The sequence below is a fragment of the Gymnodraco acuticeps genome, unplaced genomic scaffold, assembly GCF_902827175.1.
Source record: "Gymnodraco acuticeps unplaced genomic scaffold, fGymAcu1.1, whole genome shotgun sequence".
Classification (NCBI taxonomy): domain Eukaryota; kingdom Metazoa; phylum Chordata; class Actinopteri; order Perciformes; family Bathydraconidae; genus Gymnodraco; species Gymnodraco acuticeps.
In genome coordinates, this window is record NW_022991033.1 from 352,668 (window position 1) to 377,188 (window position 24,521).

The 24,521-nt window shown below is 45.5% G+C and overlaps 2 protein-coding genes across 2 annotated transcripts; both read left to right on the forward strand.

The window, feature by feature from the left end:
* Positions 1–1,115: 1,115 nt before the first annotated feature.
* On the forward strand, positions 1,116–5,740 carry LOC117559708 (5-hydroxytryptamine receptor 3E-like). Its single transcript, XM_034236386.1, has 9 exons — positions 1,116–1,142; positions 1,298–1,352; positions 1,696–1,859; positions 2,383–2,489; positions 2,887–3,056; positions 3,409–3,569; positions 3,875–4,085; positions 5,054–5,230; positions 5,457–5,740. The coding sequence occupies exons 1-9, from the start codon at positions 1,116–1,118 to the stop codon at positions 5,738–5,740; spliced, it is 1,356 nt and encodes a 451-aa protein (XP_034092277.1).
* Positions 5,741–6,230: 490 nt separating this feature from the next.
* LOC117559709 (5-hydroxytryptamine receptor 3C-like) lies at positions 6,231–19,566 on the forward strand. Its single transcript, XM_034236387.1, has 10 exons — positions 6,231–6,260; positions 6,859–6,922; positions 7,086–7,249; positions 7,329–7,373; positions 7,649–7,755; positions 7,915–8,084; positions 8,175–8,338; positions 18,321–18,531; positions 18,979–19,188; positions 19,292–19,566. Exons 1-10 carry the CDS (start codon positions 6,231–6,233, stop codon positions 19,564–19,566), a joined length of 1,440 nt encoding a protein of 479 aa, XP_034092278.1.
* The last annotated feature ends 4,955 nt before the right edge of the window (positions 19,567–24,521 follow it).

The window sequence follows — 24,521 nt, forward strand, 5'->3', positions numbered from 1 at the left end:
CACGAAATCACATGACCTGGCCCATGACTCACCAGACTGTTCAGGGTGTGTCACTGATAGACTTCATGCGATAAAAACAAGGATAAAACTATAGATGGAACTTTCCAGAACATTTAAATGTCATGTAACACCTGTGTCACGGTGGGTCCTTATGGGTTAAAAAAAAAAATTAAATAGAAAAGGGACATTTTGTATGGTCTGGAAGAAAAAAAAAATAGGTCCTTTTTTATGCATGGTATCAGTCGTAAAGTGTCTGTGTCAAACACGAAGTGAGTGATGCACTTTATCTATAACACAGCACATTTCCTCACACTTCATTAACACAAGATTAATCAAAGAAGAATACTGCCTGGTGTTGGTAAAAAGCCTCAAGGATGTTATACATTTCGAAGCAATTTAGTTACAATAAAAAAAATCTTTTAAATCACATTCTGTAGAGCAATATAAAGAAAGGTTGTTTTTTTCCCCGTGGTATGTATGTGTTTTGTACCATGTTTTTCTGTGTTTCTGCTTAAATAAATAAAAAATGTGATGAAAAAAATAAAAAGAAGAAAGGTTGGTTTGCAACCTGACAACATACTGTAATGAAAAATGTAAATAGTTTGTCATGCAGGACACCAGAGGACACATGTTTCTCAAAGGCCCTCCACTCTTTATTTGCGTACAACCAGCATGTGTGACGCTGATGCCGCTGTGGTCAGTCTTCACCGTCCTCAAGTCACACCGTGTGGTACAAAACATAAACGGTGGTTTATCTTTGTTTTATATGAAACCACCTTCATGGAAAGTAGCCGCCTTGCATTTCCCACATCATTTGCCAGGGGTTTGTCCACATCACGCTTGGTTTACTTTGGCAGTTTGTATATCTTGGACACCAACGCTGAATTTAGTCTTGCTGAAGTGAGTTTTCCGGTGGTGAGTGGTGGGTATGCCTTTGCTTTCTGACAATGGTTATTCACAGTTATATATGACTCTCCTGTTCATGCAATTGACAAATAAAGCAAATGTTCTCATAGAGCAGTGTGATAATTATTCTGTGATTTCCAGGCATGTGATACGGTAAAAAGTGTTTCCTCTGACAACTGTAGAAAGATAAATATTCAACTCTTGACATCATGACACCTAAGGGGGCTACACTGAAGGTAAAGTATCTCCTAACCTTACATGTTGTGTATGTTTTCTGTGTTATTTTCTAAGGTTAAATACAGCATTTGGTTAAATCTGATATAAATCTATAATTAGTGCTTTTAGTTACTTACATTGACAAATTAATGTAATTGTTGTTTTTATATTCTAGGGTCTCCCACCATCAGTCATGGCCACTGTGGTCATGTTTCTCATTCTGATACCAGGTAAGAGCTTTTTTGGAAAGCACCATTTTAAGTAATAGGCCTGCTTACATAAAATAAATCTAAAAACAAATAACACAAAGGAATGATTAAATGCAGGTTCATGTGTACTGCATGCACAATTATACTATGTTGTATGTATGCAATGTTGTCTGCCAAATGCAGGAAGATTTCAATTCCTTTATACTTTTTATTAATATTCTTAAAGAAAGTCCATTGAATTCCCAGTGATTATTGTGAATTAAAGCTCAGGCAATCTTCTTACACATTATTCCAGTGACATGCAGATCTATAAAGTCCAAAAACTTTTTTTATAGAGCTTTTCCTTTTTTAATCTTCTTCTCAGCTGCGGACAGTGCTATCCAGATAAACTGCTCTGAACCGAGCCAGCCCGCCCTGCTGGAGGCTCTGGCTCCAATCTTTAACCTGAGCGCCATACGACCTGTCATGAACTTGACCACCCGCACCAACGTCAACATATCCTTCATCATGTATGGGATACTAGGAGTGGTATGTTTCAGCTCTCAGTAAAGGATCATTTAAAATCTGAATGTGGCTTTTGTCTTAGAATTAAACTCTTCAGTTGCATGGTATAGGCAAATCACTTCAAAGTTATTTGTATACCAGTAGGAGCTTTATGAATGTATAATTGTATATTATACAGTATATTTAGTATTGATAAATCACCAGAAAAACAACATCCTCTGTTATACTGCTTCTTTCTTCAACCAAATCTGATTTAAACCGCTTCTTTCTGGGCTCCACTGAGACTTCTTTTCGGATTGAAATGGTCCCAAAGAAATATCTTAAAACAGCAACACCTTCTGTCTTAAACCATCTCTTCTTGTCTTCCAGGATGAAAAGGGTCAACTCTTGCTTACCTACCTTTGGCAGCATTTTGTACGTATTCCAATTATCCATCATTACGTCTTAATCATTAATGACTGGATAATGATGGGATATTTTAGTGAATTATGTGAATGTACCATACATTATACAAGATCTGTGCACTGACACCGCTTTTTTTATTTAGTGGTGGATGAACGAGTTTGTCCGCTGGGATCCAAAGCAATGTGGCTCCGATAAGATTTCTCTTCCCAGGAAAAAGTTTTGGGTGCCAGATATTGTCATCAATGAATTGTGGGTATACAGTATATATGCATCCTTTACAGACAAGCAAATAATTTCGCAAAACAATTGGGAACTTTAGCTTTTATCAAACACTGCTCAAAAGCCATAAATAGTGCATTTTATTTAAGGATTATATTTGTTTAGTCATTTGGTGCGTGCTAGGGGGTATTTCCATCAGCAGGGCTGCATGTGTTCATTCATCGTGGTGAAAAAAAGATCTCCCAGAACTAGTTGACAGATTGTTGTGTGGTCAGATAAATGCTTAACACGAAATACTTTAAAATGTTGTCTTCTCGTGGGTTTTAGGGATAAGGGCACACCCATTTTAATTCAGAAATATAAGGTGCAATGCTCTTGTTTTGCAGACATTTGACTCGTAACTGCTCTGCTTGTTCCTGTCTTGCAGTATGGATGAAAACACAGCCCCCTTTGTGCCGTATGTGTACCTGTACAGCGATGGTAGGGTGCACGATGCCTCACCAATCAGAGTGGTCAGTTCCTGTAACCTCGATATCTACACTTTTCCCTTCGATATACAGAACTGCACTATGACTTTCAACTCCTACATCCACCTGGGTAAGTCACTTCACCAAAGGTCTAATTTCCTTTCCTAAAATAACTCTGTATGCCAGGTTGAATGCCAGACATGTAAATGCATATGTAAATAAGAGGCAGTAAATAGTTTTTAGCCCTATTATAAGCAAATTAAATGTTGAACGTTCAAACATCATCTTCACAACACATTTGCTTTTTTATAAGTACACATTTGTGTTTCTTAACTGATAAAAATCATCAATGAAATGTAAAGAATCTAGAGTAGACCCACATTTACTTTGGAGAAACTATACATTTATATATGTATGTAATGTATGTTGTGTGGCCTTAACTTTACAGGATTATATATATTTGTGATGTATTCTCTCCCCAGCTAAGGACATAATGATTGTCCTGGATAGGGATGCAGAAAACATCACCAAGCTCTCCAAAAGCTGGATGACCACCATGGGAGAGTGGGAGCTGCTGGATATCACCACCCATCACAGTGACAGAGATATCGAGGGGAATTACATTGATGAGCTTGTATTTCATGTAAGTGTGTGTCATTTTCACAACCTGGCCTTGAATTAAATTCCAGTCTCAGATTTTAAAGGTGTATATTTGGTTTTGAAGCAAGCATGTTTAAAAATGTTTTACTTTGCTTCATCATTTTGTCCTGTAATGTTTTCATTTGTCAAACACACCTTATATAAGGCCCATTAAAATCATTCATTGTGTAGCTGCAGTTATTATACTGTATGGGGACTGTGTTACGACAGAAAAATAATGTAAAAGCTCAGAGAAATGTTAAAAGTGCATGGAAATGGTTCCAAAGGTTTTGTTTCTTCTATCTGCAGGTCAGAGTGAGGCGTCGAGCCACCCTGTATGTGGTGAACCTGCTGATCCCCAGCTGCTTCCTCATCACAGTGGACCTCTTCAGCTTCCTGCTGCCCCCCCAGACTGTGGACCGTTCCTCCTTCAAGATGACCCTCATCCTGGGATACACTGTCTTCCTGCTCATCATGAACGACCTACTGCCTATCACCGGAAACACCATTCCTCTCATAAGTCAGTGTTCATTGTATTGACTGAACCCTGTTAAAATATTAATGTTTGACCAGTATTGTTTGTTTGTAGCCTTTATTTAACCAGGTGAAAGCCCCTTGAGATCAAAAGATCTCTTTTTCAAGGGTGACCTGCAGGACATTAGTTACACATGTAACATAAAAACAACAGAACAACAATAAGGATGACATACAACATAATGTACAGGGTACAGTTTACAAACTCTATTTACAGTGACAGGTACCATGAGTATCAAACAGCATGTCACCCAGCCGAGTTTTAAAATGATGCAGGGGAACCAAAGTGCTCAGTTTTAAACATGTTTGCAGACTGTTCCAATTTAGTGGAGCTGCACAAAGTACAAGTATACAAAGTATAAACAGCTGTCCACCTGTTAAACAGTATTGAGCAGAGGTGGGAAGTAGTGGAGTACAAATACTTTGTTACTGTACTTAAGTACATTTTTACTTCACTCCACTACTTATTTTTCTGACGACTTTTTACTTTTACTTCTTACATTTTCAAAACAGGCTCGTTACTTTAGTTTTAATCTGCGTTTGGTGGCGTGATCATTGTTATTTCGATTCATTGCATGCCTATTGATTTTAACACGATCCGTGTATCCATCATCATTTCCTGGTCTTCTCTAAAGAAAAGGGACCAATGAAAACGTTGTCATTTTGTTCAGAATCGAAACATTCATTAGCTAACAATGACATGATTGTTCTATTAATATAAAGTGAGGTCAGTTACTCTTTAAAACAGTTGGTAGTTATGGATACTTTTTACTTAAGTACATTTCGAAGTCCATACTTCTTTTCTTTTACTTGAGTAAAGAAGTTTAGTCAGTACTTCTACTTTTACCAGAGTATTTTTAAACACTGTACTTCTACTTGAGTAAAGGATGTGTGTACTTCTGCCATCTCTGGTATTGAGTGAGTGCCAACCTGTTTCCTGCCTCTCTCTGCCAGATGTGTTCTTCTCCCTCTGCCTGGCTCTGATGGTGACCAGTCTGCTGGAGACTGTCCTCATCACCAACCTGCTGTGTGGCTCGGCCAACTTCTCTCCCGTCCCTCGCTGGGTCCGAGTGTTTGTTCTGGAAATTCTGGGCCGTCTGGTTTGCCTGCCTCAGAAGACTAAAGAAAAGAGTACATTCTGTACGAAATATAGGCTTTTAAGATTTAGATAAGATTAGATCAGAAGCACTTTATTGATCCCAATTTGGGACATGTTTGCGTTGCAGCAGCATAAAAAGGCAATGTACATATGTACATTTCAGAAAATGACTAGTACAGAGTAATTAAGATGGATGTTGTTTATACACACACACCACTTAGAAGAAGTGAATTTCATAATTGTTTCTTTCAAAACTAGGCATGAGACCCTACGCTGAGGCAACACAGCAGAAAGCTGACGGGCCTCCAGAGGAGAAGGGGCCAGCGCTGGAGGACAAGGCCCTTCAGGAGCTCAGGAGCCTGGGTAGGGACCTCCAGGCCATCCGCCTCCAGGTGCAGCAGCAGGAAGGAAGCCAGAGCTCGCAGGAGTGGATCCAGGTGGGTTTCATCATAGACCGCCTGCTGTTCGGCCTCTACATCCTCTTCGTATCAGTCAGCTTCGTTACCATCATCATAATCTGGGGGAACTCATACAGCCCATAGACAATGGCTGTCTGTTGAAATGGGCAACATTCATGACTGAAACAGTTGTCGAGTAATAATCACTTTGATAATTGTATTGTTTTGTTTGGTAACAATATATTTAAACATATTCTTAATCTATTATCTTACTTTTACTCATAACCTATGGTCAAACCATCACGACTGGATATTATATTTACTTTATCACATTTATATAGTAGTTCTTAGCATTTTAAGCGGTTGTATCTGCATTCGTTATATTTCATTCATATAATTGCATTCATTGTGCCATTCTAAAATCATTGGTAATCCTTGTGAAAGAAATAAAATTACTTGAAAAAAAAATGCATTCAGCTTGCAATTGACATTTATTTCAAACATAATAAGCATGTTCAAATTGTTTTCCTATTTATTCATTAATTGTAATGCCAGTATTGCATCCTATATTCTATTACTATGGACATCCAATCACAAGACTTTGAACATAGCTGCAGTGATAGGTCAGGCACTGATGGCTCACATGCTGAAGGTTTTGGATGAGGTTAGGGTTAGGGTTAGGGTTAGGGTTAGGGTTAGGGTTAGGGTTGGAAGCTTTGCTGTCTGAGACTAGTATGCACGGCCATCATTTCTGCAATATAGTGAATGTTGTATTCAAACTACATAAAAAACATGGTTTCACTTTTTTCACTAGTTTTGTATTCTTATCTATTATTTCTTAGTAGGTAAATATATTTTATTTATTATGTGTGAGCAGGAGGGTAAGATTATTTGCCCAAACATAACCCTGGTGTGCTGTTGATCACATTTAAATGTAAATCAAACTGAAACATGTTCATTGTTTTCTCATGTTGACAACCTTGATACTCAAAATAAATATAGTTATTTGAATCTGGATATTTTCGGAGGGTTTCCTACTGTTGGGATTCAGAGCTTTCAGACATGCCACATTTTAAACAAATTCACGTGGCTTCTTAAAGTGCACCCACACTTACAAACACAATTATACATATTTCATTTTCACTTTTCTAGAGTCTGTTCAAGTCTGTATTTTTCACCTAAAATGTGAAACAAAATAGCCTAAACCACAAGCACATCACTCAAACTAACAACGGCTTTTGACCCAATGTTAATGTTTTTAGCGCTGCCCGCTGAAAGTCAAGCCTTCTAAGGTTCTATTCATCTTCATCTCTGTGCTCATGCATGGTAAGTACAGCTCCTCCCCTAATAATGGGTTCATCAAGAAACTATACCATTTATTTTTTATATTTGAATCATTAATACGTTTGGGAAATGCCTTTACTTGCTACTAGTACGTGCAGTTAATGTGATTTGATAATCATAATGACAGATTTCTTTCTTTCCGTAGCTCCGTGTAGTTCCATCATGCAGAACTGCTCTCGACCCGACACACCTTCCCTGCTGGAGGCTCTCCAACCGGTCTTCAAGCTAAACGAAATTCGACCTACCATGAATATTTCAACTCCCACCAATGTCAGCATTGGCTTTGTCCTGTTTGGCATTTTGGGCTTGGTAAGGGACACTATAAACCTGGCCTCACTTCATTTTCAGACCATAAATACTGTATGACGGATTGTTTGTTCTTCTTCAGGATGAAAAGGCTCAAGTTCTTAAAACGTATATCTGGCAAGATATGGTAAGTATTCTACAATAAACATCCTTATTTATCAAGCAACAGACCACTAGATACTACAGGACTTAAACTACCAAAAACAAATACTCTAACCTATTATTGTCCAATTACACCAACAAATAATACTGCTCTTTATTAATGTTGTTTCAATGGGAGTACAAGATATTTTAAAATGTCACCAGCTGGTAACATCTTAAAAAGCTGTAATATTTCCAATTACAGACCTAACTAGTTGTACCAGGTTTTTAGATGTTGTATCAGCGTGATTTGTGTTGCAGAGATGGAGAAATGAATTTGTCGAGTGGGACCCAGAACAGTGTGGTTCTTCAGCGATTACAATTCCAAGGAAACTGCTCTGGGTACCAGACGTGGTCATCAATGAATTGTAAGAGCAGCATTAGCTGTGGATTGACTAATTCACTAAAAGCTGTATTTATATTTTTTGTTTTTGTTTGGAGTATATATTTAAGCATTTTGTATTCGTACACAGAAGGTAGATATTACCGTTGATATTTACTGGCTTTTGTCTTTTCCTGTACTGCAGTATGGAGAAGAATTCAGCTCCATTCGTGCCCTACAGTTACCTGTATTCAAATGGCTTCGTGCTGGATTCACATCCGATCAGAGTGATCAGCTCCTGCAGACTCGACATCTACACGTTTCCATTTGACGTCCAGAACTGCAGTTTAAGCTTCAACTCTTATTTACACCGTAGTAAGTAAAGATATTTAGTTATTATTGACATCATATACAGTATGTATAAGGTCTCACAAAAGCATTGACTCAATCATTTTTTCCACTCAGAGGCTGTTCTGCAGATGGACATCTTTACCTCTGTAGAGGATATTTTAAACCAATCAAAAAAAGTGATGACAACCATGGGTGAGTGGGAACTCATTGGTCTCACAGTGCAGACGATCACTCAACCAGCTGGGGATGACGAATTGTACCAAGAGATTCGCTTCTTTGTAAGAACATACTGTTGACTTTCACCTTATTGTAATGCTTTATCTTATTTACACAGCATGAAAGCTAAGAGTAAGATGTAATAGTTGAAAAGTCTAGACTCTTTTAGTCACCAAATACCTTATGATATATACAAATAATGTTAAGCTTAAGGGTAAAAAAATGATGAAACATGAATGCACCACAGCATATGGATGTATGCATGTACCATTATCATACACAGTAATATGAACATATGCAGTAGTCAGTATGTTAAACCAAACCATTATACTGTATCCAAATGCTACAAATGTGAGTTTTATCCTATTTGTATGCTGTTAAAATGTAGAAAACTTTAACTGAGATTTAATGTCATATAATTGAATTTAGCAGTTGATTACAGCTGTACTGTTATATAACTATAGGTTACTTACGTAACCCCAGTTCTCAGAGTACCATGAAGTGAGATGTCTCACTATGGGATGCGCCTCAACGCGTATGCAAACAGAAGCATCAATCTCATTACGCCAATCCTGATTGGCTGGTGATCTTGACGTCAGCGTCAGGGAATTCACCCCCTATAAGTAGCTTGCGCTACGACGCAGCGTCATTCAAAATAAGCACCTCTTCTCGCTTCGCCTTAGCAAGAAGGGCCGTCTGGTGAGACATCTCACTTCATGTTACTCTCAGAACTGGGGTTACGTATAAGTAACCTATAGTTCTCATTCATAACACTCCGTTCGATGTCTCACTATTGTAGAGGAAACTTCTGTGTAGCTATGCAGTGGGAGTCACCGACTCAGGAAGGAGACACGGGAAGAGCAGTAGCTTTGATGTCAAACACATGATGGTTTATTTGGAGTTAACGGCCGGAGGATTCACATCACAAGTCCAAGAGTCAGAGGTTCTGACTTCACGGTAGAGTTGCCACGTCAATTCTGGAGAGCCTCTCTCTTGCCAGCCCATCTAACTGGTTTCGCAGAGAGTAAAACAACATATTTGAGAAGATAGCCTAAACAGTGTGGGAACACTGAGCTACTTGCCTCGGACACCTATGACCTCGAAGATGTTACCTTGGAGTCCACAAATACAGAGAAGGAAGTGTCCCAGTGTACCCACAACACAGACCATCTGTATCCCAGTATTGACCGGTCACAGAATGGGAACAATAACATTATTGGCTAAGCCGCCTGTGTCCTTAAAGAAGGTAAACAGACATCGAGGTTTGTCCTGTATGTTACTAATTGGCGTCTTATGATAATTATTTCCACAACAACTATGGGATATTGAAACTCCCGTATTGCTAGACATGCTTATCTCGAAAATCACCAAAACAACCAGAACTTAACAGGTAGAACTCTGTCTCAACACGGGACCCAGCACTGCGCGGGCCACACTTGGAGCAGAGACATCTAGCCTGTAAAAGCGGACAAAAGTGAGCGGCGAGGACCAGCTCGCTGCTGCACAAATGTCTTGGATGGAAACACCCTTGAACAAAGCCCAGGATGTAACCAGTCCACGAGTAGAATGAGCACGCAGGCCCGTTGGTGCCTGCAAACCCTGACTCGTATAAGCCAGAGCAATCGCTTCCACAATCCAGTGGGAGAGCCGTTGCCTGGTAACGGGCTTGCCCTTCTGAGGGTTAGCCCAGGATATAAAGAGTTGGTCATTACAACGAAACTCTTTTGACCTGTCCATATAGATGCGTAAAGCACGGACTGGGCACAGCAAATTCCTCAGAGGAACACAGCAGCGGAGGAAATGCCACAATGTCAATGGGGGTACATGAGCCAACCACCTTAGTTATAAAGGCAGGGTTGGGCTTCAGCAACACTCTCGTTTGCCCGGGGCAAACTGAGTGCATGAAGGATGTACAGAGAGCGCATGAATGTCACTGACTCGCTTGGCAGATGCCAGAGCCAGTAACAGCACTGTCTTCAGTGACAGGTGTTTCATGTCAGCTTCTTCCAGGGGTTCAAATGGAGGTCGAGTGAGCCCATCTAAAACCACTGCCAAGTCCCATAAGGGCACCAGTGACCTGGAAACAGGGAGGAGCCTGCGAGCCCCTTTCATAAAAGGGCAGACCAAAGGATGTTGGCTAGCCGTCTTTCCCTCAAAGCCCACATGGCATGCAGCAATAGCAGCCAGGTACACTTTGATCGTAGAGAAAGCTCTGTGTTTATCAATTAAGTACTGTAGAAATGATAAAATCACCCCGACAGGACATTGAAAAGAGATGTGTCCTTTTTGAAGGCACCACTCCTCAAACACCCTCCACTTTCAGTCATAGAGAGACCTGGTGGAGGAAGCTCTTGCACTCTGAATAGTGTTTATCACCTTCTGAGGGAGCCCCACTGTATTCAGATTGCACCACTCACGGGCCAGGCCCATAGTGCCAAGCGCTCTGGGTGTGGGTGAAAGATCGTCCCCCCCGCCTGAGACAGTATGTCCCTGCGTAGTGGGAGCTGCCACGGCTGCCCGCACAGCAGCTGATATATCTCCGCCAGCCAGTACATTGCAGGCCAGTGCGGAGCTATCAGGATAAGTGTGTGGCGTTGTTCCCTCACTCTGGCCAGAGTTGGGGGTATCAGAGCCAGGGGTGGGAACGCGTACAGAAGGACCGGAGGCCAAACGTGCGCGAGCGCGTCCATGCCTAACGGTGCGTTTAAATCGCGCATTGAAAAGAACAGCTGACATTGAGTATTTTCTTTTGATGCGAACAGATCTACCGCGGCTTGGCCGTAACGCACCCACAGCTGACTCACAATCATTGGATGTAGAGTCCAGTCTGCATATAGTGGTGCACCTCTGGACAGCAGATCCGCCCTGAGGTTCATCACTCCTGGTACGTGCGTCGCTCTCAGAGAGAGGAGACGTCCGCAGCTCCATAAGATCAGTTTGCGTGCCAGCATGTGTAACTGGAGAGAACGCAAACCCCCTTGGCGGTTTATATACGATATTGTGGTCGTGTTGTCTGTCCTCACGAGGACATGATGTCCTCTGAGAAAAGGCAGAAAGCGTTTCAGGGTGAGGAACACCGCTAAAAGCTCCAGATAATTTATGTGTGACCGTTGGAGGTCTCTGCTCCAGAGACCCCTCACAGGTCGGCCTTCGTATATAGGCGCATTTCATAGTGAACATCACTCTCCGCGCGCCATGACGCGCGGGGTCCAATCTGACAAGCGGGCTGTAAAGGGCACCGAATTCAGGCGTAGGCCCAGGAAGAGTACAGTCTGGGCTGGAGACAACATGCTCTTTTCTGTGTTTATTACGAAACCCAGGTCGAGCAGGTGTTTTACGAGGACATTAGTATGCGTAATAGCCTCTTGCTCCGACTGTGCGAGAAGGAGCCAATCGTCCAGATAAGTTGCCAGGCTAATACCCTGTTGTCTTAACGGGGCTATCGCGGCTTCCGTACACCGTGCAAACACTCGCGGGCTGAGAGACAGACCGAAGGGAAGTACTCTGTACTCGTAACAGACACCCTGAAAGGCGAACCTCAGATATTTCCTGTGTGGGTAATATACTGGGATGTGGAAATACGCATCTTTCCGGTCGACTGATGTGAACCAGTCGTTTTGGCGCACGAGACGCAACAGAGATGTGTGAGTGAGCATTCTGAATTTGTATCTTTTGAGATATTTGTTCAGAGCTCTCAAATCTAGTATAGGCCGAATTCCGTTCCCTCCCCGTTTGGGAACGAGGAAATACTTGGAATAAAAGCCGCTCTGACTCTGTTCGGCGGGTATTATCGATATATAACCCAAATGTCCCGTAGCCTCTCTGAACACCATGGGACTCTGCGTTGTGTTTGTTATTGGTGATGGGATGTTATGCAGAGGGGTGGAAAACAGGACACAGCAGATCGGATTGCGGTGGAGACGCTGAGTAGCGATTGATTCTTCACAATGGCAGCTCTTCTGACACACCTTTTGCGGAGTGAATGCAAACATTAGCGCATTAGCTACATGCTAACCAATACAATAACCAAATGAACAGACAAAACATAAACATCTCACTCCCAAACATACACAAATGGGTAAATAAACATTTAAACTAACCCATTAATTAAATAAATGGAATGTTTGGACGTTTTTAACATAATAATGTGTACAATTATTTGCCGCCATTAACACTGCTCACCTTTTGCGGAGTGAATGCAAACATTAGCTATAGCCTTCTTTTAGCGAGAAAATCTCTTGCTCTAGAATATGGGCCGACTCTCCCCGGGCCTGTGAATAGAGAATGCCCGAGAAGTGAGGGGGGGTGACAGCGAATTGGAGCCTGTAGCCCCGTGTTACTGTCTTGAAAGCCCAAGCAGAATCTGTGAGCATCCTCCACTTTTTGCTTCTCAAAGCGAGCGGAGATGTCACAGCTCTGTCGTCTGCCCTCAGTGTCTCTATTTGTTGTATTATGGGGCCCTTTAGTGTCTGAACACGGTGGTACCACCGACACTGCGCATGCGCGTGGCGGTGGTGCCTTCACAATCCCGTCTACTGTCCGCCTTTTGAGAGAGGCCGTAGCCGCTCTCAAAAGAGGGGCAGACGACAGACTGTTTATTGTTTTTATTGTTTTTATTTTCATTTTTATTGACTGCGCCTTGGCTTCAAGCCTGGAAACGACAGTGGAAAATTATTTATTTTGAAACAACAATGATGACATGTGTTTGTGTGACTTAAACAGGCAGCGGAACTTGCTGTCTTTGATGTTAAGTCCATTTCCCTGATGGCGCGAACTTGAGGATGACGTTCTGGCATCACTCGAGGCGGCGGGAAGATGGGGGCATGGTGGCACCCCGAAAACACATGAGCATCCAACACTGGAACGTGCTCTGGAGCTGGGGAACAGGGAACTTCCAGCTCCTTCATCGAGGAGAGGAGGCTGTCAGGCCGCCCGCTTCCTCTTCCTCGCCTGGTGGCTGAAAACCTGGGTCGGCTGCGCCTGAGCGGCAGCTGCCGGAACCGGATATTTTCTTGGCCAGCTCCCTCTTGCCTCGTGCCTGGGCTGGGGACCCGGGACGGGCTGCGGTCTCTGCTGCTTCGGTATTATGAACCGGGCAGGACGTGAGACAGCTTGAGTGAAGGCCTGACGCGGGACCATTGAAGGTGGCGGCTGGACCCTTCGGGGGAGACAGAGCTGGAGAGCCTCGTCTCCCTTCCTTTTTGACTCGCATCTCAGCTGCATTGAAGCTAGAGCGGAGCCAAATATGCCCTCGGGAACAATAGGCATGTCCAGAACATCCTCTTTTTCCCGGTCTGGAAGGTTGGTCAGGTTGAGCCAACTGGCTCTCTCCTGTACCACCATTATTCCCAGTGCTTTGCCTGTGGCTTGGACTGCACAGCGCTGCACACGGAGGCAAATGTCCGTGATCGCTGCGATCTCGTCCCACACGGCAGGCTCAGGTTTGCTCGACATGTCTTTGCAGAGCTCCGCCTGGTAGGCGGTCAGCAGCGAGGAGACGTTGAGAGCCCTGGCGGACAAAGCTGCGGCTTTATAGGCCCGTTCGGTCATCGCTGACTGGAACCGGTCTGCCTTTGCCGGTAGCATGGGGTTCATGCTCGGTGTCGAAGCCTGCCTCGGTTGGAGGTGGGCTGCCACCAGCGGTTCCATGGGGGGCATGCGGAGCAGGCCGAGCCTCTCCATACTGTCACAGTCCAGGGAGGAGGCACCCTGGATTGGGGCCTTGTTGCTAAAGGGACGGTCTCTCCACGAGACCGACACCTCGTCCAGCATCTCCGGAAAGACTGGAAGGAACTGCCTCTTCATCCTCGCTGCTTGGGGCAAGTTCTTCCCCTCGTAGCGAGATCTGGAGGTCTCCTTGGCCACTTCAGGCCATGGGATGTCCAGCCTGGACGCAGCGCGTTGACCAACACACTCTCACTCCCTAAGCGTCCAGGAGCGACGTTTGGTCAGTGTCCGTGGCGTCCAGTTGTGACGCTCCTAGGCTCCTTCAGCGTCATAAAGGGACGCAAATAGCTTTCAACTGATTTCAATGTATTCCCATCTGCGGCGGGATTTGACGCTCATGGAAGCACGGCATTCGTTTGTGTCGGCTGCCCTTAAAGGCAATGTGAGCGTCCATTCCCATTGGATAATGGAGAATTGTACACCCGGAAGTAAGTATTCCCCTTACTGTCGATTGATTTTACAGTGATATCTGCACTACTCATCGACTAAAAAACACCAGATTATCCTTGTTAATTACACAACATTGATTGGTTTAAATTGTGTGCAATGCTTTTGTATTTTTCCCCTTCGATTCGGAGAAACAAATATTTTTTCTGAGTAAAGGATGGCAGAAGACACTACACTACTCAGAATCCCCAGCTATCGTTTGGACTACACCATGTGCTCTGTTTGACAAACCCCGTGATAGTCCTCAAGCTCTGTGATTGGAGAGTGTGCTCCGAGGGTTATGCCGATTCTCGAACAGCACTGAAATGGGATGGAACCACGGCAGACTGTCCAAAACTGGATTTGAATTTAAAACATATAATTAATAAATGGGTGAAAATTGCTTGTGCCCATAATGGGCAGCATTAATATATATACACACATGCCAGCTCAGGTCAGAAGAGCTTTATTTAACAGCTGGTCTTATGTTTGTGACCCCTGTTGTTAATTGATAACATTACATTACATTAATTGATAAGCCTGAAACATGCACTTGTCAAGGTTCAGAGCAAATTTTGCAAATATGGCAGTAGCCATCGATCAGCTTAAGATAAGATATACTTTATTGATCCCAAGTTGGAACATTTGCATTACATCAGCATGTGTAATAGTTGTAAATATGCAGTGGTTTTTATTTGTAAATCATTTAGTATAATCACACAAATTCTGTGTTTTATATTTAACAATTCTGTGTTCTTTATTTATTGATTGTTCAATACCTGACAAGGCCGGAGATGAAATATCTACATACATCTTATAAGAGTATAATACATTGTGAAAATATCAGTTAAAATAAGTGCTTCAACATAGTTAACATTGCTGGAGGTATGCACAAATATTGATAGTTGTCTTGTAATGCACTATTGAGGAACCTGCGACCCAAGTTTTTCATTCAATGCATAACTACATCATAGTTGTGTAGGCCTATATGATATGTCAATAAACCTTAGAAAATCTTGAAATCTTGAAAGGGATGTGCAAAATAGTCATTATATATAGTCTTTAATTAACTATTAGTAGAGAATAACAAGTAATGAATATACTTTATAGGGATCTTATTAATATCTAATAATAAAAATAATGAAATTCAATAACATGCTTTAACCACTAGGTGTCCCTTTATATCTGCTGTGCACCTTTATGGTGTAAATACAGCCTATCTACCAATTGGATCAAATTTAAAAGTCAGCCGAATTAGTGTTGATACTGCAAGGAGACGTATTGTGTGAAAAGAAATGTAAGATGTTGTTTAATGGCTGATATATTTATGATCCACGTCACGTTTTCAGTTCCTCATGTTTGTCTAGAAGTCTTCTCATCAGGGCTCTATAAATACAGAACTACGGCAGATATGTAATATTTAATGCAGCCGAACCGTGTATTACAATGCCGTTATGTGATGACTTTCAAAGAGAAAAGCAAGCACACTCGGAATAAAGTTGTTTTTTTGTTTTTTTTAAATGTTTTCGGTCTGTTTCCGGTATTTGTTAATGACGATGTGCTGTGAGATGTGAGACTGGAATAACGTAGGCTATCTTTAGATGCGGATTTTGTTAAACTAATATGTTTGCGCTGTGGACCAACACTATACATTGACGGGGAAGGGGGTAGCAATATAGATAACACCATTAAACAGTTACCCAACATAACAGAAATAATATCGATAGCAGCGTCCCTAGAAACCACCTTGGTAACAATGAAAATGTCGTGATTTCCTGAAGTAATCTTCGTAATAACTAGCAAACTAAAGATCATGTACATCCACTGCACACATAATCTGAAATAACAACTCATATTTCTCGCATCAAATGACATCAAAACGCATTTTAATGGCCAAACTAACTTTAAAATAGGCATTTTCCAACGAGAATAAAACGAAGATCGGCCATGTTTTCTTTTTCTGTAGGGAGAAATTTGAAGATCACGTGACATAGACGCCAGCCATTGGAATGAATGGTGAAAAAAAACGGGGTTTGTCAAACAGAGCACATGGTGTAGTCCAAACGATAGCTGGGGATTCTGGGTAGTGTAGTGTCTTCTGCCATCCTTTACTCCGAAAAAATATTTGTTTCTCCGAATCGAAGGGGAAAAATACAAAAGCATTGCACACAATTTAAACCAATCAATGTTGTGTAATTAACAAGGATAATCTGGTGTTTTTTAGTCGATGAGTAGTGCAGATATCACTGGAAAATCAATCGACAGTAAGAGGAATACTTACTTCCGGGTGTACAATTCTCCGTTATCCAATGGGAATGGACGCTCACATTGCCTTTAACGGCAGCCGACACAAACGAATGCCGTGCTTCCATGAGCGTCAAATCCCGCCGCAGATGGGAATACATTGCAATCAGTTGATCAGCAATCAGTTGAAAGCTATTTGCGTCCCTTTATGACGCTGAAGGAGCGTCACAACTGGACGCCACGGACACTGACCAAACGTCGCTCCAGGACGCTTAGGGAGTGAGAGTGTGTTGCGTTGACACACGGCCTGCAAGTCCATGCTTAGGACGGGCGAAGCTGGTGTGCTCTCGCCCGGGGGAGCGGACATCGCTCCCGGCTTTGCAGCCTTAGCCGATGAAACGAAGATGCCGTCCTCATCTGAGTCAGACAGGAGAAACTCAGAGGTATCCTCTTCGTCCTCCATGTAGTCCAACTCCAGGACATCCTCCGCGGGTGGAACCATGGTGAGGTCCAATTGGGAGCCCCAGCTTGACACAGCTCCGCTCTCACGGCTCTTGCCGCCATCGGGTCCCAGCCTGAAGCGGCGTGGGGCTCCGGTTCAGCGGCTGTCGCTGTTGTTGAGCCCCAGTCTGACACAGCGCGGGGCTCAATCTCTGCGGCGGACGCCACCATGTCTTGATTGCCGGCCGGCGAATCAGCGGACATGAGGGGGTCCTGTCCCGACAAGCTAGCTTGGCGCGCTAACCGTCGGCGGAGGCTCTTCATGGTGAAGCGGGTACAATGCCCGCACGAGCCGGGGTTATCGATAGCCTCCCGGGCGTGTTCCAGCCCGAGGCAGGACGAGCAGACCTGGTGTGAGTCTGTGCCTGAAATCTTAAACCCGCAGCCGCATAGCCGAGTCTCCGAGTCCCTGACTCCTCTGGTATGAGGGAGAGAAGGGTCCATCTTCGATCGCCGGGGTATCGGCGTGGAGTGGACACGCTAGTAACAGGTACGTTACTGAGAAAAAATCCAACCTTGCCGTTAGTCCGAAAGGAAAAAAGGCGACGGTGTAGATTTTATTCTTTAAAGAATATTAACTGGTGTGTTAATAACTTTTCTTTTTTTTTCTTTTTTTTTTATCTCTGTCTCCTCTGGTGTGAGAGAGAAAAGAGAACGTCCTCTTTACCGTGGTGTCGGTGTGGAGGGAAGAACAAACTAGCAACAGGTATGTTAATAGCTTGAAGAAAAAATCAAACCTTACCGTTATTTCGACAGAAAGAAACGGCGAGGCAGATTACAATATTAACTGGTGTGTTAATATTGCTCAGTCTTCTTGCAAAGCAAAAAAGTAACCGGCAAGCGCCCGTCGACCGAATGTTAGCTTTGGGTTCAGTCTGTGGACCGTTAAGCTAGCCCGGTTACTGATAAATCGAGATGTGCTCTGAAGCGAGAAGAGAGGTGTTGGAATGACGCTGCGTCGTAGTGCAAGCTACTTAAAGGGTGGGTGGATTCCCTGACGTTGACGTCAAGATCACCAGCCAATCAGGATTGGCGTAATGAGATTGATGCTTCTGTTTGCATAGGCGTTGAGGCGCATCCCATAGTGAGACATCGAACGGAGTGTTATGAATGAGAACTTGAGAAATGTGGTATACACTGCTACAGGTGACAGTGAGGCGCCGGGCCACCCTCTATGTGGTGAACCTGCTGATCCCCAGCTGCTTCCTCATCACAGTGGACCTCTTCAGCTTCCTGCTGCCCCCTCAGACTGTGGACCGTTCCATGTTCAAGATGACCCTCATCCTGGGATACACTGTCTTCCTGCTCATCATGAACGACCTGCTGCCCACCACTGGAAACACTATTCCTCTCATAAGTCAGTTGTCAATATGTTCTACTTGTGCAAGAACACACAATTCAAAAACGGGTTAATTATTACAGTATTATGGTAACTGAGTAAAGGTAATGCTCCCCAGTCCATGTTTAGGTTTTTGCAAGTAGGATCTTTTGGTTCTTTGTTTGTTTTTTATTTTTTTATTTTCGTCATTATCATATTTTACTGTAAAAGCTCTGAAAAACAACTGTACACTAGCACCAAACAGCTGCAGTTAGCAACTGGTTGGTGAACATAGTGGAGCAAGTAGAAGCCAGAACCAAATTGTTCCATTGGGTGTAAGTGGAGATCAAATGAGTAAACAGCAACTGTTCACTGGCACATTTGCACGTTTTCGAGACATAAAAGGTGATTAAACGTCATGTCAATGGCCTTAATCTTGCATTTTCCTGCCTGGACTTAACTTGGATTTTATTATAAATATCCCAGATGTGTTCCTGGGGCTGTGTCTGGCTCTTATGATGAGTAGTCTAATGGAGACTATCATCATCACCAACCTGCTGTGTGGCTCCGCTCACTACTCTCCAGTCCCTCGCTGGCTCCGAGTCTTGGTTCTTCAAATCCTGGGTCGCCTGGTTAGGCTTCCTCCAAAGCCCAGAGATCTAGAGGACACAGTCATCCAGAATCCTGCCACACAAGGTAGAATTTAAAAGGTGTAAGGTGAAACATTTCTTGAAGTCAGCATGCAGAAAAACACATATAAATAATCACAGTTTCCATCACCTCATCTCCTCTGCAACAGAAATGAAGGTCTTCTCTGTGGTGGCAGCGGACAGCGAGGCTCCAAAACAGAAGGGACAGCTGAATAACGACAAGGCCCTTCAGGAGCTGAGGAGCCTGGGTAAGGACCTCCAGGCCATCCGCCTCCAGGTGCAGCAGCAGCAGCAGGAAGGAAGCCAGACCTCGCAGGAGTGGATCCAGGTGGGATTCATCATAGACCGCCTGCTGTTCGGCCTCTACATCCTCTTCATATCAGTCAGCTTCGTTACCATGATCATAATCTGGGTGAAATCATGAAACATATTCTGAGTTCGCTTTTTTCATATTTTGGGGGATTCTGAACTATTATTTGTTATCATGCTTTGTTGGTCGATAAAAAACATGATTTCTGTTATTCCTTGTCAGTTTGTACTTCGAAGAGCATTTGAAAGAAGCTTTTTACATTTTGTACCCCTTTTAAAATACATTTGAATGTTTTGTCATGTATTTTCTTTTGTTGAAAATGGTCTTGCCTCTGAAACAAATATCCGAGAGTTTCTGAATTTCCTGTTGACTCTTCTCTTTCAACAATGATTTGCATACACGTACAAACTATTGGATTTACAGTAAAGACTCTAACCTCAAGGTATCTTCCAAACTTAACATGTGTCTCAAAGGTTCGGCTTCATTGAAAACATACATCTCAACAGTAATAAAGGAGCGGCCATGGTCTTTCACCTTGTGTGTGTCCTTTTTTGTTTGCTTCTTATATTCAGATAAATGACTGAATATGAGTGATGAGCTAGAGTTTCAAAACAGATGATTGGAATATATCCATACAATCTCACCAATGTCATACATCCCACAACACATACCTGATTAACATGGTAATGCAATGTAAAGAAAACAAGCATGTTATACTTTCATAAGGAAAAACTGTGAGTTGAGTTAAGCCAATCAGAAGAAAGGTACACAATTTGTTTATACCGCTGACATTTGGCTTTAAGTTGATGGGACACCGACGTGATGGCAGATGTAAAGATGTTTATTTTCATCTGTTTTTCACTACTTCACGGTAAGAAAGAAAGTATAGGATCTTATAATAGTCTGTAGCCTACTTAATCAGTAAAATAAAAAAGAAAGAGGATCTGTTTAAAACTTGATTTAACTTCCATTGATAACAAACTTTAAAGTTCAAGATGTTGGGAAGAAAATACAAGAGAAAACAAAATAAAATGGATCAATATTAAGTGTCTAGATCAGTGGCGGCGCTAGGGGGTGGCTACTTGGGCTCAAGCCCCGGATGTTTTCTGAAAAGCCCCGGATGTTTCACTTAAACATTTTTAAATAAAACCTTTTTTTTTTTTTTTTAAACGTCTCGGGAGTAATGTGCAGTACCGGAGTCCACCAGAGAGGCAGCCACTGTGGGACATTAGTCTGCGTACTGCGTAGCCTGCCCTGAAGAAGAAGTGATCCTTCCTAGTGCCTGACGAGTTTTAAGCTAATAGCATATTGTAGTGCCGTGAAAAGAGAGTCGGAGGCGGTGTATTAAGAATGGAGTTCCAATCTTTATTATCCATTCCTTTCAGAGAGGTTAACACATGCACTGCTCTGCCTGATGAGCTAGCAGGAATGGCAGCTAAAGCTACAGGTGTTCCCCACTAAAGGGTCCGTGTGGCAACACAATAAGCAAGGTGAATTATGTCCAATAACGTGTCACCACACAAGCCCCCCCAGAATTCACACATAAACAAAATCAGCATGGCGGGGAGGAACGACAAGCCGACCCCCACGACTCCTGAGCACGGGAGTCGGAAAAGTGACTCCCGCCTGTGCGGCCCCCGGAAGGGGAGGGACCGGAACAACAGGTCTTAAATCCGTGACAGGGGACGAGGCCGGGGGGCGGCCCCGTCGCGGAGGTCGAGCCAGCACCACAGGCTGGTCCAAGTCCAGGTGAGCAGCCTTCACCCGGTCCACCGAGACGTGCTCGGCCTTGCCACCCAGGTCGACCACCAGGTGCTTGTCCCCGTGCTCCAAGACCCGGCAAGGCCCATCATAAGGGGGCTGCAGGGGGCCTCTGTGCGCATCGTGCCGGATGAACACGTGCTCCGCCGAGCGGAGCTCTGCGGGAACCTGGGACACCTGAGTACCGTGCTGAGTAGTAGGGATCGGAACAAAGGCCTCAGCGGCGTCACGCAGGAAAGCCCGCTGGGCCGACGCCGACCAGGGAGCCGATGCATTTGGGAGGAAATCCCCCGGAACTCTCAGCGGCTGACCGTAGACCATCTCCGCTGTAGAACACTGCAGATCTTCCTTAGGTGCGGTCCTCAGGCCCAGCATCACCCAGGGCAGCTTGTCGACCCAGTTACCGTCCGTAAGGCCGGCCTTGAGGGCCGCCTTCATGGAGCGATGAAAGCGCTCGCAGAGACCGTTAGCCTGAGGGTGGTAAGCGGTAGTCCTGTGCAGCTTAACCCCCAAACCGCCTGCCACAGCGTTCCAGAGCTCGGACGTGAACTGAGAGCCCCTGTCTGAGGAAATGTCTGACGGGGTGCCAAAACGACACACCCACGTTGCAATGAAGGCCCGGGCAACGTCTGCGGCTGATGTCGAAACGAGCGGAACCGCCTCCGGCCAACGGGTCGTCCTGTCCACCATGGTGAGGAGGTAGGAAAACCCCTGAGAGGAAGGCAACGGACCAACCAGGTCAATGTTGACGTGATCAAACCTCCTCTCAGGCACCAGGAAACGTTCCAACGGGGCCTTCGTGTGGCGGTGCACCTTAGCGCGTTGACAAGCCACGCACTCCCTGGCCCAAGTCCTCACGTCCCTTTTCAGTCCTTGCCAAACGAACTTCGCCGCTACCAAACGGACCGAAGGTTTAACGCCGGGGTGTGACAGGCCGTGCACAGCCTCGAACACAGGACGCCTCCAGCTGGCAGGGACGACAGGCCGCGCCAGGCCCGTAGAGACGTCACACAGGAGAGTAATGCCCGCGTCGCCGAACACCACGTCCTCCAAGCGCAGCCCCGCGCTCTCCACCTTCAGGGCCTGGACGCCGGGATCTGTGACCTGGTCTGCCGCCATGCGAGTATAGTCCAGGCCCAACTGGACGGCACCGATGACGACCCTGGAGAGGCAATCAGCAACCAGGTTCGACTTGCCAGCCACGTGCTTAATGTCCGTAGTGAACTCCGATATGTAGGACAGCTGCCGCTGCTGACGTGCCGACCAAGGCTCCGCCACTTTTGACATGGCAAAGGTGAGCGGCTTGTGGTCGACAAACGCCGTAAATTCACGGCCTTCCAGCATGAAACGGAAGTGCCGCACGGCCAAATAAAGTCCGAGGAGCTCCCGGTCAAAGGCGCTGTATTTGCGTTCTCTAGGCGTCAGCTGGCGGCTGAAAAAGGCGAGCGGCTGCCAAGCGCCCTCCACCCACTGCTCGTGCACTGCGCCGACCGCGTAGTCTGACGCGTCCGTGGTGATGGAGATGGGAGCCGTAGATGATGGGTGTGCCAGCAAAGCCGCCTGAGCCAACGCGGTCTTGACCTCAGCAAAAGCGCCGTCCGCCTCTGCTGTCCAGTCGATCTCCTGGACGGGGGTCTTGCCTTTCAACGCTTCATACAGCGGCCGCATGATGTGTGCGGCCCGGGCGATGAAACGGTGGTAGAAAGTCACCATCCCCAGAAACTCACGGAGCGACCGGGCTGTGAGCGGGCGAGGAAACGCCGCAACAGCCTCCACCTTCGCTGGCAGAGGTGTCGCACCGCCCTTGGTGACGCGGTGCCCCAGGAAATCGATGTCCGACACCCCGAACTGGCACTTTGCAGGATTGATGATTAATCCGTGTTCGTTGAGCCGTGTGAAAAGGGCTCGGAGGTGGGACAGGTGCTCCTGCACTGAAGCGCTGGCGACGAGTATGTCGTCGAGGTAAACAAACACAAACGGCAGGTCCCGCAGCACCGAATCCATCAGGCGCTGGAACGTCTGAGCGGCATTCTTGAGTCCAAAAGGCATCCGCAGGAACTCAAAAAGTCCAAAAGGCGTTATCACTGCTGTCTTGGGAATGTCCAGGGGGTGCATGGGCACCTGGTGGTATCCACGCACCAGGTCCACCTTGGAAAACACCCCCGTACCGGCCAGATGCGCCGAAAAGTCCTGAATGTGCGGCACCGGATAGCGGTCAGGCGTAGTGGCGTCGTTGAGTCGGCGGTAATCCCCGCACGGGCGGAACCCGCCGTTCGATTTGGGAACGACGTGCAGGGGGGAAGCCCAAGGACTGTCGGAGCGGCGGACAATGCCCAGGCGCTCCATGGTTGCGAACTCCGCCCTCGTTACAGCCAGCTTAGAAGGGTTCAACCGCCGGGCCCTGGCGTAGACAGGAGGCCCTCCGGTAGTGACGTGGTGTTCCACGCCATGCTTAGTGGTAAGCGCAGAGAAGGTGGGTAGCGACAGGTCTGGAAACTCGGCCAACAGTCTGAGAAACGTGTCTGCACCTGACAGCGAGCCTGACAGCCCGTCGTACGCTGCGCTGCCAAGTGTGCACACGAGGGAAGAAAACGTTAAGGCATCAACCAAACGCCTATTCTTAACGTCCACTAAGAGTCCATGAGCACACAAAAAATCCGCTCCGAGGAGGGGAAAAGAAATGTCCGCTGTCACAAAATCCCAGCTGAAACGCTGTCCTCCGATGCACAAACACATAGGCCTCACGCCGTACGTGCGAATGGGACTGCCGTTAGCCGTCGTCAATCGCGGTCCGTGCCCCCCACGGGCGACGTCTTCACTCGACGCTGGAACTACGCTCCGTTGAGCGCCCGTGTCACACAGAAACAGGCTCCCCGAAACGCTGTCGCTGACGAAGAGGAGCCTGCACGTGCCGCCGACGCTCAGAGCCACTACTGAGCGCCGGCCCCTCCGTTTCCCGGGGGTTTGTAGCTGCACGGAGCGATGCATCTCTTCGCCCTTGTCCCGAAACGTGCGTGGTAAACGCACTCTCCGGCGTCTCCACGCCGGCTAGCCACAGCCGTGTCCGGCCTCCGCCACGCTTTCTTGACTGCCGGTGGGCCGCTGAGCGTCGCGGCTAACGTCTCTGCCCCGGGCTGTTGCGTAGCCAGGAAAAAACGATCCGCTTCCTCAGCCAAAGCACGGGGCTCCGTGACAGGCGTGTTGGCCAGCACCGTCTGTACCCGGGGAGGCAAGTGACGCAGGAAAATCTCCGTGAATAAAATACGGGGATCTTCCCCCCCTAGCAGATTTAGCATTTTCTCCATTAG

What these genes read in the sequence shown, in the direction of transcription:
- LOC117559708 (XM_034236386.1), top strand. Translation starts at nt 1,116, where the DNA reads ATGACACCTAAGGGGGCTACACTGAAG. An exon ending in CTAAGGGGGCTACACTGAAG is followed by an intron (nt 1,143 to 1,297) that starts GTAAAGTATCTC and finishes TTTATATTCTAG; the next exon opens with GGTCTCCCACCATCAGTCAT. An exon ending in CAACTCCTACATCCACCTGG is followed by an intron (nt 3,057 to 3,408) that starts GTAAGTCACTTC and finishes TTCTCTCCCCAG; the next exon opens with CTAAGGACATAATGATTGTC.
- LOC117559709 (XM_034236387.1), top strand. Translation starts at nt 6,231, where the DNA reads ATGGCTCACATGCTGAAGGTTTTGGATGAG. An exon ending in GACGTGGTCATCAATGAATT is followed by an intron (nt 7,756 to 7,914) that starts GTAAGAGCAGCA and finishes CCTGTACTGCAG; the next exon opens with TATGGAGAAGAATTCAGCTC. An exon ending in AAACACTATTCCTCTCATAA is followed by an intron (nt 18,532 to 18,978) that starts GTCAGTTGTCAA and finishes TAAATATCCCAG; the next exon opens with ATGTGTTCCTGGGGCTGTGT.